We start from the raw sequence: 21,122 nt of genomic DNA on the forward strand, positions 1-21,122 counted from the left end.
TGTATGGTGATCGACCGACATCTCTAGGGATGCTGAAAGACAACATCCGACGCCAATGCCTCACCATAACTCCGGACATGCTTTACAGTGCTGTTCACAACATTATTCCTTGACTACAGCTATTGTTGACGAATGATGGTGGACATATTGAGTATTTCCTGTAAAGAACATCATCTTTGCTTCGTCTTACTTTGTTATGCTAATTATTGCTATTCTGATCAGATGAAGCGCCATCTGTCGGACATTTTTTGAACTTTTGTATATTTTTTGGTTCTAATAAAACCTCTTGTCATTCCAAGCATGTGTGTCAATTTGTACCTCTCTATCTACATTATCCGTGACTTATTCAGTTTTCAAATTTATACTGACTTTTTGATCACCCGGTATTTCAACTGATTCTGACTGACATGTGTCGACAGTCTTGTTCTGATGCTGAAATACCTGAGGATAGATTCGTTAGTTCGGTTGGGTGTCCATGGTATTCGAAGTAATCTTCTACAGCACCACATTTCCAGAGCCTCTATCGTGTGACAATCTGCTGTCACCATCGCCCAAGTCTGCTGCATAGTGCATAGGGTCGGCCGCGGTGGTCTCGCGGTTCTAGGCGCGCAGTCCGGAACCGTGCGACCGCTACGGTCGCAGGTTCGAATCCTGCCTCGGGCATGGATGTGTGTGATGTCCTTAGGTTAGTTAGGTTTAAGTAGTTGTAAGTTCTAGGGGACTGATGACCACAGCAGTTGAGTCCTATAGTGCTCAGAGCCATTTGAACCATTTTTGCTGCATAGGTTACGATAGGGAAAATTAGAGTTTGTACGAGAGACAGCTTTGTCTCGACAGTGATGGAGGTGTCCTTCCAGATACGAGTAAGTTTTGCTGTAGAATTTCTCGCAATCGAAATGTCCCTACGGATCTCAGGCTCGCAATCTCCAGTATCAGTAACAACAGATCCTAAGTACTCGAAGCGACTGGCGACCTTGTAGTCAGCAATATTTGTGATGCCAAGTCTGTTGTCATTTCTGCGACCTACAAACATGACTTTGGTCTTTGTATTATTAATTTCAAGGCCATACTCTCTGCTTCATTTGGCCAACTTTCACATGACAGTTTATAGCTGATGCTCGTCTGTTGCAGAGTGTCAGTTGCGAACATGAGATTTTTAATTTTCCTGCCGCCTACAAAGGTGCCGTCACACCAGCCTTCAAGAACATAGATTATATTATGCTCACTGTATGCACTGAAGAATAGTGGAGAGAGAATGTACCCGTGTCTCATGCCGGCATTAGTAGAAAAGATGTTTAATAAGGCGTTATTGCTGTCACAGTGTTCGAAAAGTACAGTTGCTGGAAATCCACAGCTTTGACCTTTCACATTGTCGAAAGCTTTCTTATAATCCACAAAGCACATCTATAGGGTGAGTCGCGTAAGACGTAACACCCCCTTTGTTCCGGGGGCGATTGCACGTATCAGCATGCGGTTTTCGGCGAATCTTAGCGGACTATGGGGCACATACGTTGGTACATGCACAATAATCACAACGTTTATATTGTCAGAGATAATGAGACAAGTATATGTTCTTTAAATGGGACGCCGTACTTTTTTTTAGCGTCATTCGAACGCTCTGGAAAAGATGAGTATAGTGATGCATGTTGCTATTGTGATTCAAACTTTGCTTAAATGAGGGCGGGTGAGGATTTATCTTCGTAGCGTAGGCCGTGCATGCTGCATAGAGCACAGCAACTCGGCCCGCGGGTCGCGCGAGGCGTGTTTACGGTCTGCAGCCGCTTCCGACCGCCTCGACCTTCAATCGTACATTTCCCAGCGTCTTTTAAGCGAAGTTTGAATCACAATAGCAACATGCGTTACATTACTATACGCGTCTTTTCCAGAGCGTTCGAATGATGGTCAAAAAAGTATAGCGTCCCATTTAAAAAACATGTACTTGCCTCATAATCTCGGTCAATATAAACGTTGTGATTATTGTGTATCTACCAAAGTATGTGCCCCATAGTCGGCTATGTTTCGCCGAACACCGCTTGTCGATACGTGCAATCGCCCCCGGAATAATGGGGGTGTTACGTCTTACGCGACTCACCCTGTATATTTGTCGAATTATTGCTCGTATAGTCATAACCTGCTAACGTAAACATTAGTAGACTCGCTATTTGTAGCTTACAAGTTATCCAAAATATGCATTTGTGCGCATCACGCTGGTGCCGAACTGCCCTTCCGCCATCGCACACTGACCATTCACATTGGAGCCCCGGCCACTATTGCTGTCCCCTCCCCTACCGCGTTTCCTGCGCAGGTGCTGGCCAAGTTACTTTGTGCGCACTAGTCTAAGGCCGGTATTACACTATCAAATTTCTTTGCCAAAGATTTGATCAAAGATGTGATCAAATATTCTGTCAAATATATTTGACAAAGATCTTTGACGTAGCGCTAGAAGGGGTATTACACTGTCGTCATATTTTTCGTCATAGTTCAAGATGGCTGACAACAACAACTTGTTATTAACCGAAGCAGTTGCATGTACCACAATTGCACTGTGTGCATATGCGGAAGAGAAGCAAGGGAAAAAAAAGGAAACACAGCTGGGTGAAGCCGTGGGTTTTACGATGACACGAAAAAAGCATTCAACAAAACTTGTTACGTGAGCTTATAGTGAAGGACGTCAAGTCGTACATCAATTACTTAAGAATGGATAAGCATACATTTCTGTATGTGCTCAATGAAGTGTATCCTCATATCACAAACCACAATATTCACTTAACAACTGCTACATGTGCAGAAGACAGGCTCACTGTAACACTCCGATTCCTTGCTACAGGAGAGGGTTAGGTTAGGTCAGGTCTCCAATCTTAGTAATCTATTTTTGTATTCAGCGTGCCTCACGTTGTAAAGTGCCTCATCAGCTTCATACATCTCTATTAATTTTGTATATGTCGGCACACACATATTGTATATACTCGAGATGTTTATAAAAACACTACAGATGACAGAATGCAGCGATGCTAGCGCTCCATGTGGTAACATGTCACATTGCAGTGAACAGAAGACAAGCGACTTCTTTGATCAAATCTACAGCGAGGCCCTAGATTTGACCAAATATTGGACGACATTTGACAAAGTTCCCAATTACACCATCAAATATCTTTGACAAAGATATTTGACAAAGAAATTTGATAGTGTAATACCGGCATAAGGAAGAGCGGGAGTGACACAGCAGCAGACCCCACCTGTCGCGGCGTTCCGCCGTCTCGATGAGGTCTGGTTTGGCGCGCAGAGACGCCGTCAGATCGAGAGAGCGCCGGCCCATCACAGTGTTGGCGTTGTCGTTGAACGAGTTGTTGTCCAACGCGCCGGCCAGCGCCGTGTTCTCTTCGTCCCTGGAACACCGAAGCAAGGCGCTCTCTACAACACCGTACTACATCCCAAGCACGCGAAAAAAAAAAAAAACAGGTTCAGATATAGGGGGTGGGGATCCAAAAAGCTACTGAACGTTACCGAGGAAAGTTTCTTTTTTGTTGCATGAATCATCCTTGTTAACTACAGAAAACATGGGTTTGCAGATAACACCAGAGAGTGTCAAGAATCTATTAGTCCACGAGACGCAGAAGGTAATAGATACGGCCCCAGGTAGATAACGTGTTCCTTGACTTCCAGAAGGCATTATATACACGTCAGCACTGTCACCTAATAAACAAAATACGTGCATACGGAATGCCAGACCAGCTTTGTGATTGGATGGAAGAGTCCTGGCATAACTGGACACAGTATGTCATTCTTAACGGATAAAAATCTTAATACACTACTGGCCATTAAAATTGCTACACCACGAAGATGACGTACTACAGATGCGATATTTGACCGACAGGAAGAAGATACTGTGATATACAAATGATCAGCTTTTCAGAGCATTCACACAAGGTTGGCGCCCGTGGCGACACCTACAACGTGCTGACATGAGGAAAGCTTCCAACCGATTACTCATACACAAACAACAGTTGACCGGCGTTGCCTGGTGAAACGTTGTTATGATGCCTCGTGTAAGGAGGAGGAATGCGTACCATCACGTTTCCGACTTTGATAAAGGTCGGATCGTAGCCTATCGCGATTGCGGTTTATCGTATCGCGACATTGCTGCTCGCGTTGGTCATGATCCAATGACTGTTACCAGAATATGGACTCGGTGGGTTCAGGAGGGTAATACGGAACGCCGTGCTGGATCCCAACGGTTTCGTATCACTAGCAGCCGAGATGACAGACACCTTATCCGGATCGTGCAGCCATGTCTCGATCCGTGAGTCACCAGATCGGGATGTTTGCAAGACAACAACCATCTGCACGAACAGTTCGACGACGTTTGCAGCAGCACGGACTATCAGCTCGGAGACTATGGCTGTGGTTACCCTTGACGCTACATCACAGAAAGGAGCGCCTGCGATGGTGTACTCAACGACGAACCTTGGTGCACGAATGGCAAAACGTCATTTTTTCGGATGAATCCAGATTCTGTTTACAGGATCATGATGGTCGCATCCGTGTTTGGCGACATCGCGGTGAACGCATATTGGCCGCGTGTATTCGTCATCACCATACTGGCGTATCACCCGGCGTGATGGTATGGGGTGCCATTGGTTACATGTCTCGGTCAGCTCTTGTTCGCATTGATGGCACTTTGAACAGTGGACGTTACATTTCAGATGTGTTACGACCCGTGGCTGTACACTTCATTCGATCCCTGCGAAACCCTACATTTCAGCAAGATAATGCACGACCGCATGTTGCAGGTCCTGTATGGGCCTTTCTGGATACAGAAAATGTTCGACTGCTGCCCTGGCCAGCACATTCTCCAGATCTCTGACCAATTGAAAACGTTTGGTCAATGGCGGCCGAGCAACTGGCTCGTCACAATACGCCAGTCAGTACTCTTGATGAATTTGGTATAGTGTTGAAGTTGCATGGGCAGCTGTACCTGTACACGCCATCCAAGCTCTGTTTGACTCAATGCCCAGGCGTATGAAGGCCGTTATTACGGCCAGAGGTGGTTGTTCTGGGAACTGATTTCTCAGGATCTATGCACCCAAATTGCGTGAAAATGTAATGACATGTCAGTTCTAGTATAATATGTTTGTCCAATGAATACCCGTTTATCATCTGCATTTCTTCTTGGTGTAGCAATTTTAATGGCCAGTAGTGTATTTAGAGTAATTTTTGGCTTACCCCAATGGAATGTCCTAGAACCGTTACTTTTCATAATACATATAAATGATCTGGTGGATAACGTCGGAGTCTCCATCAGGCTGTTCAGAGGGTGCTCTTGTATACAGAGAAGTCGCAATGCTAGACAATCCTAGTGAAATGCAGGAAGAACTGTAAAGGATAGGTGCATGGTGCGGGGATTGGCAATTGACCTTCATGGAAAACAAATGTAAATAATAGCGGATACATATGCGGAAGCATTCATTGTTGTATGATTACACGACTGCCGAATAAGCACTGGAACCAGTCACAGCCATTAAAAATCTGAAAGTAAGTTTGTGCAGCAATTTTAAGTGGAACCACTACATAAAATTAATCGCAGGAAAAGCAGATGCCAGACTGAGATTCATTGGGAGAATCTACAGGAAGTCTATCCACGAAGGTGGTAGCTTATAAAACTCTTCTTTGATCGGTACTCGGGTATTGTTCGCCGGCTGGGATTGACAGTGGAAATAGAAAAAGAACCGAAGGAAAGCAACTGTTCGGTAACTGGTTCGTTTACCAAGTGCGGTGCGAAACAGTCGCGGAGATTCCCATCCAACTTCAGTGCTACCCAAAGTACCCTCCGCCACACACCCTAAGGTGCCTTGCTGAGTGTATATGTGGATGTAGAGTGGAGAATTCATTGTCACAAAATACATTACATTTGCCAGCTGTGCCGAGACTCAGAATGCCCTCAAAGAAAGTATGATAAGGATGCACCAAACATGTGCACCATTCAAGGGGTTGTATTAGTTGCAGAAGATGGAAACGGTGGCAGATCAAACCACATGTAGTCCACCGTAAGTTCTAAATCCGAAAAAGTTTACCAATGAGCAAGCTGCACATTCTATTGAGTCAAACAACGTCTCGAGGACACTGCTATGTAACCGATCTGGTCTGTTATCTCTGATGATGGCGCCCACCCTTACAGAATTCAATGTTGTTCATCAGTTGTTACATGGAGGTGGGAGACGCGTAGCTTTCTATCATTGGTTCGTATCATGATTGGGAAGAACTCTAAAATTTGGTTTGGTCTGACGAGGCATGGTTCCATCTTGAAGGATATGTGAACGCACAGTATCCACTGACTTGTGCTACGGAAAAATTCACACCAGCTGCACTAGTTCCCTCTGCACGCACAAAAGGTGCGTGTTTGGTGTGCACAGTCATTTATGCGAATCTTCTTCGCAGCCTCTCATGACGCAGTGGACAAAGAACACGACGTACAGGCGATGCAACTATTTGTTAACATTCTATCCGAAAACCAGCTACAGTAAACTTTTGGTTTCAGTTAGCCAATGCTACGGTGCGTACAGACAACAATATCATGACTTTATTGGATCAGTGTTGTCACGGACAACTGATTTCGAAGATTTGTAGCGTCTTTGTCGCCTGATTTATCCAACCTGACCGTTTCCTTAAAATATACCTTAATGATGCTGCTTAGAAAACTCGTCCTCACCCTATGTCCGAATTGCACAAAGAAACTGAACGATACGTTCCTGTATCAACAAATGTACAACCATGGAATTCAGAGACTGCAGTGCTGCCTTCAATTATGTGAATCGCGTAATGGTAGCCAGTTTGTACAATTTTCGTAATACAGTCTCTTTACACATAAGGTTGCGTTCACTTTTGAACATTCTATAGTTACAGGAAAAATGTCAGACTTCGGTGCGCGGTAACACAGTCACTTCTAATGCTGCACGAAGGCAAAAATACTATCGTCTAGTATTTAAATATCACGAAATGTCCGCTCCAATAGCTGAGTCGTCAGCGTGACGGACTGCCGTCCTAAGGAGCCCGGTTTCGATTCTCGACTGGGTCGTGGATTTTCTCCGCTCAGGGACTGGGTGTTGTGTTGTCTTCATCATTTCATCCCCATCCGGCGCGCAGGTCGCCCAATGTGGCGTCGAATGTAATAAGACCTGCACCAAGGCGGCCGCACCTGCCCCGTAAGGGGCCTCCCGGCCACTGACGCCAAACGCTCATTTCCATTTCCATATCAGGAAATTAACGCTGAAGGTAGTTAACAGCCATTGATGGGGAGGCAGCTGTGTGCGAAGTGAGGCAAGCACGTTAGTACGACAGGAGTGCTGTGGCCAGGATCACACAAGGATCGGTGCCAGGCCTAATATTGTACACACTCTGCTCCAAAGTCAATGGGAGACCGCCGTCGTACCCCCTAATGCGAGACCAGTGTGCTAACCACCGCGCCACCTCGCTCGGTGGTTTTCTTTTAAGAATTCTATGACAAGAAATTGTGCGCATTTTGTAAGTGAAGTCTACTTTGGACCTGTCTTAGCCAAAACATGCCTACACGGTCGAATATCTGGCTCACTGGTTATCGTGATGGTATCCTTAGCACTTTCTTGGATGGAAAGATCCCGAACGGGGTCCACTCAGTCTGCTAAGGCCAACTGAGGTAACGTAATAAGTGGAAATGACACGAAAGCAGTCGCAGTAAAGAAAAGGCCTACACCAAGTTGGGAGTCATACGACACTCATCTCAAGTTTATATAGTGTACTGAGTACAACGGAATAGCGGTTAACGCAATGGATTTGTAATCGACCATTCTGTTTTAAGTTTCCTGGCTTTTCCTCACATCCCTTCAACCGAATTATGGGAAGGTTCAAATGTTTCAAATGGCTCTGAACACTATGGGACTTAACCTCTAAGGTCATCAGTCCCTTAGAACTTAGAACTACTTAAACCTAACTAACCTAAGGACATGACACACATACAAGCGCGAGGCAGGATTCCAACCTGCGACCCTAGCGGTCGCGCGGTTCCAGACTGTAGCGCCTAGAACCGCTCGGCCACCCCGGCGGGCAACTATGGGAAAGATCTTTCCGTAAGATCACTGCCTATTCAGTTAATGTGCAGGGCTATACGTAAGTGTCTCTCATATTTCGAAACACGTCTGCGCGGAAACTGCGAGACATGAAGAAAATAACCAAGAGAGTGCTCCTGCTGTGATACCAGATCGCACCCCGGACCATAACTCCAGGTATAGAGTCAGTGTGCTACCACGCATACAAGTTGGTTACAGACCCACAACTGGCCTCCCACTAACCAACACACGGCCATCACTGGCACCGTGGAAGAATCAACTTTCATGAGAAAATACAACAGATTTCCATCCTGCTCTACACTGAGCTCTCGCTTAACGCAACTGAAGCCGCAAATGGCGGTGGTTTGGGGTCTACATCTACATCTGCATCCATACTTAGCAAGCCACCTGACGGTGTGTGGCGCAGGGTACCTTGAGTACCTCTATCGGTTCTCCCTTCTATTCCAGTCTCGTATTGTTCGTGGAAAGAAAGAGTGTCGGTATGCCTCTGTGTGGGCTCTAATCTCTCTAATTTTATCCTCATGGTCTCTTCGCGAGATATACGTAGGAGGGAGCAATATACTGCTTGACTCCTCGGTGAAGGTATGTTCTCGAAACTTCAACAAAAGCCCGTACCGAGCTATGAGCATCTCTCTTGCAGAGTCTTCCACTGGAGTTTATCTATCATCTCCGTAATGCTTTCGTGATTACTAAATGATCCTGTAACGAAGCGCGCTGCTCTCCGTTGGATCTTCTCTATCTCTTCTATCAATCCTATCTGGTACGGATCCCACACCGGTGAGCAGTATTCAAGCAATGGGCGAACAAGTGTACTGTAACCTACTTGCTTTGTTTTCGGGCTGCATTTCCTTAGGATTCCTCCAATGAATCTCAGTCTGGCATCTGCTTTACCGACGATTAATTTTATATGGTCATTCCATTTTAAATCACTCCTAATGCCTTCTCCCAGATAATTTATGGAATTAACTGCTTCCAGTTGCTGACCTGCTATGTTGTAGCTAAATGATAAAGTATCTTTCTTTCTGTGTATTCGCAGCACATTACACTTGTCTCCATTGCGATTCAATTGCCATTCCCTGCACCAGACGTCAATTCGTTGCAAATCCTCCTGCGTTTCAGTACAATTTTCCATTGTACAACCTCTCGATATACCACAGCATCATCCGCAAAAAGCGGCAGTGAACTTCCGATGTTATCCAAAAGATCATTTATATATATTGTGAATAGCAACGGTCCTACGACACTCCCCTGCGGCACAACTGAAATCACTCTTACTTCGGAAGACTTCTCTCCATTCTGCATTCTGTTATCTAGCAACTCTTAAATCCAATCACACAATTGGTCTGATAGTCCATATGCTCTTACTTTGTTCGTTATTCGACTGTGGGGAACTGTATCAAACGCCTTGCGGAAGTCACAAAACACGGCATCTACCTGGGAACCCGTGTCTATGACCCTCCGAGTCTTGTGGACGAATAGCGCGAGCTGGGTTCCACACGATCGTCTTTTTCCAAACCCATGCTGATTCCTACAGAATATATTTCTAGTCTCCAGAGAAGTCATTATACTCGAACATAATACATGTTCAGTGGAATGCACGCTACAGGCTGTCTGGCTCAGAGCTGTCCTTGAAATAACCAATTTCTAACAGTTCGTGGTGTCACTGTAGTGCCAACTGCTGCTCACATTGCTGCTGCGGATGCAGTTAGATGCGCCAGAGCCTTACTCCCAACACCACGGCCTCCCCTCTCGGCAGTGCCTCGTGGCCGTCCATAGCTCTCGCGGTCTTCTTACGACCACCGCTGCCAGCAGAGATGTACAGTGACTACATTCCTGCCAAGTCTTTCTACAGTATCGCAGAAAGAACGTCCATCTTCTCGTAGCCCTATTACACGACCTTGTTCAATCTCAGTCAGGTGTTGATAATGGCGATTTAGTCGCCTTAAATGCATTCCTGATTGACGTCAACCCATAATGTCCAATCTCAAAGGTAACTAACGGTCACGACCTTTACAGTGTGTATTTAAAGCAAACCTGATTTGCATCCTCATAGTGGCGTTACTAGTGCCACTCTAATCCGACTGGCGCGAGATTTGAATAGACATCAGATGTAGAAACACGACTACTTTCCAGAATGAGATTTTCACTCTGCAGCGGAGTGTGTGCTGATATGAAACTTCCTGTTGGATTAAAACTGTGTGCCCGACGAGACTCGAACTCGGGAACTTTCGCGGGCAAGTGCTCTACCAACAGCGCTACCCAGGCACGACTCACGACCCGTCCTCACAGCTTTACTTCTGCCAGTACCTCGTCTCCCACGTTCCAAACTTTACAGAAGCTATCCTGCGAACCTAGCAGAACTACCGCTACTGAAAGAAAGGATATTGCGGGGACATGGCTTAGCCACAGCCTGGGCGATGCTTCCAGAATGAGATTTTCACTCTGCAGCAGAGTACGCGCTGATATGAAACTTGTTGGTAGAGCACTTGCTCGCGAAAGGCAAAGGTCCCGAGTTCGAGTCTCGGTCCGGCACACAGTTTTAATATACCACAAAGTTTCATATCAGCGCACACTCCACTGCAGAGTGAAAATCTCATTCTGGAAACATCCCCCAGGCTGTGACTAAGCCATGTCTCCGCAATATCCTTTCTTTCAGGAGCGGTAGTTCTGCTAGGTTCGCAGGAGAGCTTCTGTAAAGTTTGGAAGGTAGGAAACGAGGTACTGGCAGAAGTAAAGCTATGAGGACGGGTCGTGAGTCGTGGTTGGGCGGCTCTGTTGGTAAAGCACTTGCCCGCGAAAGGCAAAGGTCCCGAGTTCGAGTCTCGGTCCGGCACACAGTTTTAATCTGCCATGAAGTTTCACGACTACTTTCGTTTATGTCAAACACTCCTTATTGGTGTTGCGATTTTTTTCCGTCAGTGTAATTCGATCTGTCTGTCTACAAGGTCCAACACGCCTGCCTCCTAGTGATGTCCTCTGCAACTATGCGACGCCACGCATTTTTAATCGAATCTTGGAAAGGTGTTCGATCCACTGATATATGTCATTTTTCTGTATGCTCTGTAGTTTCCGTGCAGGCGTTTTCTGAAGCTACAGAGCTGCTTTGGAATAACCACGTACTTGTACGAGGCTAAGGCGTCGTCTTTATTGACAGTGACATCGGCGAGACATCATACTCTTTTAACATTCAATAACGCATAACGGAGTCGGCTTCATTGTACTTGAAAATCCGACTTACCCAGTAATACCTATGCTTTATGGAGAAACACCTGCATTTCACCTCTGTCCTTGTCACAAAATTGATATAAACCCACCAACTTCGAAGTGTAAGTTTAGTAATGATGCTATTTGGAGATCTTGCCGTGGAAAATATTGTAACTGTCTGTCTCAGACAAGCACGGTAGAACGATCAAAGAGTTAGTCTCTCTACATATTTCGTGTTATGAGCTTTGTCCCTTTCAAACGGTTCTAGTACCACTCGAAGACTTGTGCGAGCCGAACCAGCGTGGAATATACTGTTCTATACACCACAATGCGACCTCATTTCGTTTCGGATATTGTGGTGTACGTGTGAGTGTGAGTGTGTGTGTGTGTGTGTGTGTGTGTGTGAGTGTGTGTGTGTGTGTGTGTTAAAAATGAACACAACAAAAAGCGCTCAGCGCCTTTTTTCTCTTCATTAATTGGCCCCATGTCCTGAGGGAGCCCCGAAATATTTCTCAGTGCTTACATTTCTTTGATTAAGTAACTCACCTCAGCCCGGTTGTAATTTGAAAGGCAGCTGTGTTACATAGAGCCCCTTTCGAAGACTCTCCGTTATCCGTACGGGGTGCTGTAAGGCTTCTTTGAAAACGTGTTTTAACTGCGCAACAGCTTTTTGCGCGGTGATGAATGTGCGAAAATGGAAGCTGCTCTTTGTTCGGGGAATCTGTGCGCATCTGCTGAAGTCTAAATGTTTCCACACTGCAGTGCGATACGAAAACTGGAACGCGTAGAAGTTACGGCAAAATTGTCACGAAAAAAATATTGTTACTAACTAATGACAGTAGTTAAGGAGGGTGGATAAAAATGGAAACGAGGTTAGCGTTAAACGTCCCATCGACATCTAGGTCACTACAGAGGACCAAGGCAGTGGTCGAGTTTCGCTGAGGCTAAAGGGAAAGAATGTTTTCGTCGCGCTGCTTTATCGGCTATCTCTCAACAAATGAAGCTGTCTTCCCGCGTATTTCAGGCGGAGCTGAAAATAAATAACTATACGAACGCACAAAATAAACAGCACCAGGTTATATTCCTAGCTACGGTGTCAAAACAATGGGTATTTCGGTTGCGTCCATCAGGCGCTCCTCAGAGATAGCTATATTGGTCAGACTGTGTGTCCCCTGATCCTTTGAGGCGTTACTCAAAAGAGCGGATTTAAAAGCGATTTATTTTTACTGCGACGGTGAAGCAGACTGCAGCTGCTCACAAAACGACTGCTGACCTTTACCCTTACATTCTGGGGAAGGCGCGCCGGTCCTAACAGTTGCGCACCTCTCGCTTTGTGAGCTTTCTGTAGCCGAGTTTATAAGAAGAAAGCAGCAGACACGAGCGCCTCATTAACATAGCGCACACTAAATTCTTAGCACCTCGCTAACAATGAGAGCGCGCTCTAGCAGTCCCGAGCGGGGCGTGCGATTTTTATGTCCTCTAAAAGTCCGTAGCTGTCTAGTGCGTTTTGCACTACTGGAAGACGTGACGCACGAACACCAGATTTGAATGGGGCACTGACAGACGACTGTAAACGGAACGAAGCTGTAGACACTCGGGATCCGCTAAACTATTCATTACGAATAGTTGGTTACAACGTTACAGTTCCATCCCTGTAATGAGGTCCAGAAACCTATTAATTATTTAATGGGTTTCACATAAATCTTTAAGTATTTCAAACCCAGCGAAGTAGTTCGCATTACTTTAGCACTTTGGTGAGAATTGATAAACTTGTTGTCGGATGCCTACGTTCCAGTTGTTTTCTCGAGTGATAGTCGTTTCGAATCACAATGTTTGACCACAAATATGACCGGTGTAATGTTGTTACTTTCGTATACTACATAAAAATATCCACACAGATAACTAGTATTCAGTCTTGCATTCATTGTTGACAGCCATACGCAAGTACACATAAAACTGAAAGTAGAATTTCTACACTTTACTTTCCTGTAGTACGTCACACTAGCGTAACATGCGAGTAGATGACCGCAGTCAAGAATGCAAAGCTATTACAGTGACAAGGGACGAATGGTACTGATTTGTTTAAAGTTACTGAAAGAAGAAAAGCACTGTGAAACGAACTGAATGGTTTTCTCGTCGTCATCCACAAACGAAGCAAATGGCGAAAATTCTTGGTGGATCCTATCCTATTCAAAATTAATAGCATCCAACACGCAATGTATTATTTACTTAATAGTTACAACTCAATAAAAGTGTTGTTATAAAATTAAATATCGCCCATCCGCAGTAGGAACAATTAAGTGAGAATGATGCCCGTACACTCCTATCACTTTATTCGAATATCGTGCTGGGTTAGTAAACATCGCAGGATGCCACGATGCTGCGGACGATGTTCTTTCAGAAGAACTTACCACAATAATCAAGCCTCATTCTCGACGAGTTCCAAACGCTTATTTCAACACTGTAAACAAGAAATATGTGTCTGGTGCAAATGGTTCAAATGGCTCTGAGCACTATGGGACTTAACTTCTGAGGTCATGAGTCCCCTAGAACTTAGAACTACTTAAACCTAACTAACCTAAGGACATCACACACATCCATGCCCGAGGCAGGATTCGAATCTGCGACCGTAGCGGTCGCGTGGTTCCAGACTGTAGCGCCTAGAACCGCTCGGCCACCCCGGCCGGCATGTGTCTGAAAAAAGGAAATATTTTAATATCTACCTTAAGTTTTCGAAAATCAGTATTTTGAAATGTGGTTCTACAGAAAAATGTAGTAGATTACATGAGTAGACCGGACAACTAATTAAGAGGTAAAAAAAGTAACCTGTCCTCAAGCAGAAGAGTGTTTTGAACTCCACAGTGCTTACTAGGAATGGAGCTGTTGAAGGTGGTATGCCGTTGCCTTCCTACGACCTCTGAACTGACTTACCCAGCCAGTTATAGGTGGAATGACATTGATCGAGACAGCAAATTCCTTGTCAACTTCGGTTTCTCAAGTTCAACTTTACGAAGAAGGAAAGTGTCATCGTTAACGATCTAATGGCGTGTCACGTGAGTACTTATAAGGTGTGACTTCTGTTAAAATTAAACTCATGAACAAACCCTCCACTCAATGTCATATAAATACGGATTCTGTATTGACTTGGAACACGAGCTACAAGCTGTGCCTGAGACTGAAATTTAAGTCAAGTATAAAGCTGTGGCCGGCCGAAGTGGCCGAGCGGTTCTAGGCGCTACAGTCTGGAACCGCGCGACCGCTACGGTCGCAGGTTCGAATCCTGCCTCGGGCATGGATGTGTGTGATGTCCTTAGGTTAGTTAGGTTTAAGTAGTTCTAAGTTCTAGGGGACTGATGACCTCAGCAGTTAAGTCCCATCGTGCTCAGAGCCATTTGAACCATTTTTATAAAGTTGTGACGTAAGTTCACTGAATCTGATTACAAACCCCAGCTGTAAAGTTATATATCCAACAATATACTGTTCATAGGTTTGCTAGTATATGGGACCTTAGTGCGGAAAACACCTTTTGTTTTAAACATTACCGATCACTACATTTTTTCACCAGTAACAGCCTCCCGCAGCCGCGCTTGCATATTACTGGTGTTGTATGGTGAGTGATGGTGAATAAGTGAGGTATCGTATGTACAATAACGTCAGCCGCCTGCACGTGTGTGCCTGTTCGGGTGGGCATAACTCATGATTTAGCCACCATCGCCTCCTCACTCAACTGTCCGACTGCAGAATACGGCGATAGGGATGGGAAAAACCGACCGGTTAAAACTGATACCGGTATTTTGATTCTGAATAACAGGTATTTTTTCTGGTTTTTACTAATAAGCGAGTTAAAAAAAATTCAATTAGCTATAGCAGCAGTGGTAAAATTTTTCGTAGTATTCAACCACTTCGAGAAAAGCAGCAAACGATGGACGGATTAAGATTTCTTTTCTTTGCCTATTTAACGTATCTTGAAACAGAGAGTCAAAATTTTTCAATCTTGTTCCATTTCTACGTTTATTACACGATGTAACAGGAATAAAAACAGAAAAATCGATTATTTTATAAGCCGGTTATTTTGAGTGGTTTTAAAAGTCAGGTTAAATTGGAGTGTAGAAAACCGACATAACCGAAAACTGGTTGTTTCAGCGATAGCCGCCATTCCTATGCATGTTACGCAACTAATTTTTAAATTTTTAACAATTTTTATGTCCACAGATGTAAAAAAAACATGTTCCATTCCCTATTTCATTCCTTTAGATGTCGAGTTTTTTTCTTTCTTTATAAAGTAGCCAACGTGCTTCCTCAGGTTTCGAGCTATCTCCATATTAAATTTCATTGCAATGGGTTCTGCGGTTTAGCTGTAAAACGGTGACACAGTGAAGTTCGCATTTATAATATTAACATGAAGGTATGGGTATTGGTGTGGAAGTATGGGTATAGATTACACAAGATGAGCGTCGAGACTTCTGAATTTCGGAGAATAGTAGGTCACCTTTGACTGGTGTAAGGGAAATAAAAGCCGAGGAATCAAACGAACTACTCCAGTAAAAACGCAGCGCTCCTCAACAGACGCTACCTACAGCAGCAGTACTTGTCTTCTAAAATTTAAGGGCCGAAATTTATTGTTTTATCTCTCATTGTCACAGACATTAAGTGCTACCCGGTTATTCAAAAAGAAGGAACAGATTTCAGTTGTTTGTTACAAACTATAAAAGATAGTCACTGGACAGAGGAAGATTCAACGTTTTGACATAGCTGCGCTGTTTCTTGTTTGTAGCAACATGGCTACTATACCACAAGAGAAATAAGTTTGTGTTGGAATTTGTGCAAAGTCACTCTATTGTTCAAGAAAACGAGCAATCCGCCGTCGATTCAGCAAAAAGCAGCCTCTGCATAAACAGATTTAGGACTCGCTTACAAAATTCTTGAACGTTGGTTGCACTGGTCGGCCACGCACGTCTGATGAAAGTGTCGGGCGTATCCGAAATGCATTCACACGGAGCCCCCGAAAGTCCACGAGACGTGCGTGCCAGGAACTACAGCTTCCTCGAACATCGGTGTGGCGTGTTCTGAAATGCCGCTCGCTTATGAAGCCTTACATGTTGCAGTTGCTGCAGCAATTGCGTCCCGGCAACCACAACCGATGGTACGAATTTTGCATTTCAGTTCTCTGGAACACCGCAGAGGACACTTTTCACGGGCTATTCCATTTTTCATCTATCAGGTAAAGTAAACCGCCATAATGTATGAATTTGCGGGTCACAGAATCCTAACGTCGTCGTCGAACATGAAAGAAACAGCGAAACTGAATGTGTTCTGTGTTGTTTTTGTTCACAACGTTTATAGACCTTTCTTTTTCGCGGAGGAAACTGTGACAGGAGTGTCATACCTGGACATGCTACAAATTTGCTTGTTTCCTCAGTTTCACAAATACTCCAATGATTTCATTTTTATGCCCCGCCTCACATTCATCTTGAGGTGCGGCGTTATCTTAGCAAGACCAACCCACAACTTTGGATTGGAAGGGGTGGACAACATGGTCTCGTTAATTGTTTGTGTCCTCCAGGTCACCAGAGCTCCACCCTGCAATTTTTTTCTGTGGGTAAACGTGAAAGACAGATGGCAGCTACTCTTCAAGAAATGAAACATCGAATTATTGAGGCTGTCGATTCAGTAAACAGGGGCCTGTTGATTCGTGTGTGGAATGAAATGGACTGCCGTTTCGATGTTTCTTGAGCAACGCATGGTGCTCATGTAGTATGTATGGTATAGTATCTGTGCGAGCAAAAAACTTTGAACTTTCTCCTATCCAGATAGATACGCAACGAGTTTCTGTCTTTCATAGTTTGTAATAAACAACTGAAATCTGTTCTTCCTTTTTGAATCTGTCTGTAGTTCTAGAAATAGTCTTCGAAGATATCACTGTTGCATTATTCTCTTATGCCTAATTTCTCCCGAGTGAGATTCGTGTTCTGTAATACGGCTGTTATCTGGGATAAAGAGAATAATCCCTATCAATTCATTCTGCCTTCTTTTTTCCTCTTTTGCTTACTCTCAAAATTTGTGTTTCAGTAGTCTTTAGAGTTCTGACGTAATTTAGCAACTGCTCTACAATACTGTACTATTACCATACTTTTCTTTTTTTTTTAACTATCGTCAGAACAGTATTAAACTTCCTCTTTTGTAAACAAGATAACAGTGTTCTTGACGAGTAAATGGAATAAAACTGAATAAACTGTTCCGATGTTTGCACTTTGTAAAGAAGAGGCATTTATTTGCATTTCATGAAACCGCGAACGTTTATTTTGTCAGTTTATCATATTTAGTGCGGTCAGAACACTCAAGTTTATTTACTGGCAAGATCGGTCACGTTTGCACATAATAACGTGTTGATAGTAATAATTTTTGTAGTTATAAATACAGCCTGTGTTAAAAATTATAGGTAACAGGCTATAATGTAATAAATAAATAAGCATACTATATTTCAGCCAATCACTTAATTCGTTTCCCATGCACAACTCGCAAACGAGACGTGGGATTTTCGTTTAGAGGATTGAACCATTGAAAACCAAAAAGTATACTAAAAATAACTAGCGAAATTACGCAGAATAACGAGGCTGTAAAACCCATACCCTTATTAAGTAATGAATTGCCACAGAGGCGAAAGTGACCGAAATGATGTCTCATACGCATACTGCAAGAAATCATTACCGCGGCGCCTGCAAATTACTACCATAGTCGGCGTTTGCTTACCTGCTCAGATGTAATGACCAAGTCATTGTGTTAATAGGAGCAAGTCACAAGTTCCCGCTTCAGGGTTGTGTTCTATCCACACATATAGTGCGACTGTTTACCACTACGAAATATGCTTCCTATTAGAAGTTAGCAGAGATATATGCATATGTTTTGTTGATTGGGTAAAGAAACAAGAAGCACAATATGAAGAGGAGAAAGAATGAAGACAATTAAGTACACTGTTGATCAAGCAGTGTTTACTGAGGTATAGGAAGAACTTGTAAAAGTGAGAAAAGAATACTGAGCGAGGATAAATATATTGAAAAGCCGAAGTGATGAGAATCCGCATGCATGAAGGCTCCGTCAAAATACCGTTGGAAGGAAAGATTTTTGAGCAAGGAAAATCTTTTGGAACTTCGGAAGTTTCATGACAGATAATGGAAGCTGTCTGGAAAGAGATTCGCCAAGTGTTGTGTATAGTATTGTACAGCAGCGAACGCTGTATAGACAAAAAGAAATGTGGTTGTGGAGAAAAATGACAAAAGCGAAATGGACTAAGAGAATGATTAATGAAGAAGTAATTCTAAGAACAGGGGAGGAAAGAAAACTACTAATGAGGAAAGAATCTTGGACGGGAGGCATAGTGTGAAGAAATCACTTGCAACGAAGAGTCAATGAAGGAAAGAGTTTACGGTAAACAGGAAGAGCAACAAGAAGACTTGGAATGCTGAATGAAATTAAAATACAGACTAAATTAAGAGCAGATTGCGGAAGAGACAAAGGACGGGGGGAAAATGGAAACTCCGTAAGACTGAAAACTACATTAATTTTGTGCTAGCTTAAATGCTCAGCGGCATATTTTAATAAATGGCTACATATTCGGAACTAAAGCGTTGTGATAATTGAAGCAAACAGTAGACAAGTTTGGAACGTGCAATTCTGAGACCGTAGGTAACCTCTGTGACAAATGGGACCGCCTGTACGTACCTTAACATAGTACGCAACGGAACGAAGTATACGGAGACCTACTATAGCAAACAGAGTGGCGTCATCGTTCCGGGAATGGTCAGGAAGCCATCCGTGACGCTTTACTACAGAGGGTGGCGTTAAAAATCGGCGTGAGTAATTTTTACACGGTACGCCACCACCTAATCTGGAACGACCTTCACAATTAATTGAAACGCTACTCAGTTCAAATCATCTCCGCCACTGGACTCCCTCGCGCACACATAATGATTCACAAAATGTCCCACACCTCTATTTACCTAGCGGGAATCATGTACCTTGGCATAACTATTATTCTACTGTTTTTATTTGGAGAATGCATAGATGTGTGCATTGTGTTATACAGGTGCCGGATGTCAGCTTGTGGGATCGAGCTCCATGCCTATTGCACTTGGTTGGTCAACACAGCGACGATTAATACTGGTTGTGGGTGACACTGAAATTGTCGCCCGATGATATCCCAAATGTGCTCGATTGGAGACAAATCTGGTGATCGAGCAGGCCAAGATACATCCCGACACTCCGTAGAGTATGCTGGATACAACAACGGTACGTGCGTGAGCGTTGTCCTGTTGGAAAACACCCCCTGCAATACTGTTTAAGAATGGCAGTACAAAAGGTAGAATCACCAGAGCGACGTACAAATTTGGAGTCGGGGAGTGTGGGACAACCACGAGAGAGAACCTGCTGCCATATGAAATCGCACCCCAGACCATAACTCAAGGTGTAGGTCCAACGTGTCTAGCACGCAGACAAGTTGTTTGGAGGCCCTAATTTGCCTTCTGTTAACCAACACACGGCCATCAATGACAGAACCAGCTTTCATCAGAAAACACAGCAAACCTATATCCTGCTCTCCAATGAGCTCTCGATTGAACCACTGAAATCACAAATGGTGGTGGTTTGAAGTCAGGGGAATGCATCTACAGGCCATCTGGCTCGGAGCTGTACTGGAAGTAACAGCTCGTTGTGTCACTGTGGTGCCAACCGCTGCTCAAATTGCTGCTACAGATGCAGTACGATGCGACAGAGCCATACGCCGAACACGATTGTTTTCCCTCTCGGTAGTGTCACGTGGCTGTCCGGAGCTGGTCTCTTAACGAATGCACATTCTCGTAACCACCGCAGCCAGCAATCATGTACAGTGGACCTATCTTCGTGCAATATCGGAGAAGGAACTTACAGCTTCTCGTAGTCCTATTACACGACCCTATTCAAGTTCAGTGAATGTTGATAATGGCGTCTTTGTCGCTTTAAAGGCATTCTTGACTTATCGAATCTCAAAGGTAACTAATGCTCACGGCCGTTATAGCCAAACCTGATTTGCATCCTCATAGTAGTGCTACTAGCGCCACTCTTAAGCGTCTGGTGCGAAATTTGAATGGACATCATCTTTCAGGTGTACAGGGTTATTACAAATCATTGAAGTGATTTCACAGCTCTACAATAACTTTATTATTTGAGATATTTTCACAATGCTTTGCACACACATACAAAAACTCAAAAAGTTTTTTTAGGCATTCACAAATGTTCGATATATGCCCCTATAGTGATTCGGCAGACATCAAGCCGTTAATCAAGTTCCTCCCACACTCGGCGCAGCATGTCCCCCATCAATGAGTTCGAAAGCATCGTTGATGCGAGCTCGCAGTTCTGGCACGTTTCTTGGTAGAGGAGGTTTAAACACTGAATCTTTCACATAACCCCACAGAAAGAAATCGCATGGGGTTAAGTCGAGAGAGCGTGGAGGCCATGACATGAATTGCTGATCATGATCTCCACCACGACCGATCCATCGGTTTTCCGATGTCCTGTTCAAGAAATGCCGAACATCATGATGGAAGTGCGGTGGAGCACCATCCTGTTGAAAGATGAAGTCGGCGCTGTCGGTCTCCAGTTGTGGCATGAGCCAATTTTCCATCATGTCCAGATACACGTGTCCTGTAACTTTTTTTCGGAGAAGAAAAAGGGTCCGTAAACTTTAAACTGTGAGATTGCACAAAACGCGCTAACTTTTGGCGAATTGCGAATTTGCTGCACGAATGCGTGAGGATTCTCTACCGCCCAGATTCGCACATTGTG

The 21,122-nt window shown here is 44.1% G+C and overlaps 1 protein-coding gene across 1 annotated transcript in view; it reads right to left on the reverse strand.

The window, feature by feature from the left end:
- Window positions 1-21,122, reverse strand: part of LOC126413152 (protein Fe65 homolog) — a 521,914-nt gene that overhangs the window by 72,518 nt on the left and 428,274 nt on the right. Inside the window, exon 3 of the mRNA XM_050083046.1 lies at window positions 3,237-3,386. Within this exon, the coding sequence (XP_049939003.1) occupies window positions 3,237-3,386 (150 nt within the window). The remainder of the gene's footprint in view (window positions 1-3,236; window positions 3,387-21,122) is intronic.

Source organism: Schistocerca serialis, chromosome 7, assembly GCF_023864345.2.
Source record: "Schistocerca serialis cubense isolate TAMUIC-IGC-003099 chromosome 7, iqSchSeri2.2, whole genome shotgun sequence".
Classification (NCBI taxonomy): Eukaryota; Metazoa; Arthropoda; class Insecta; order Orthoptera; family Acrididae; genus Schistocerca; species Schistocerca serialis.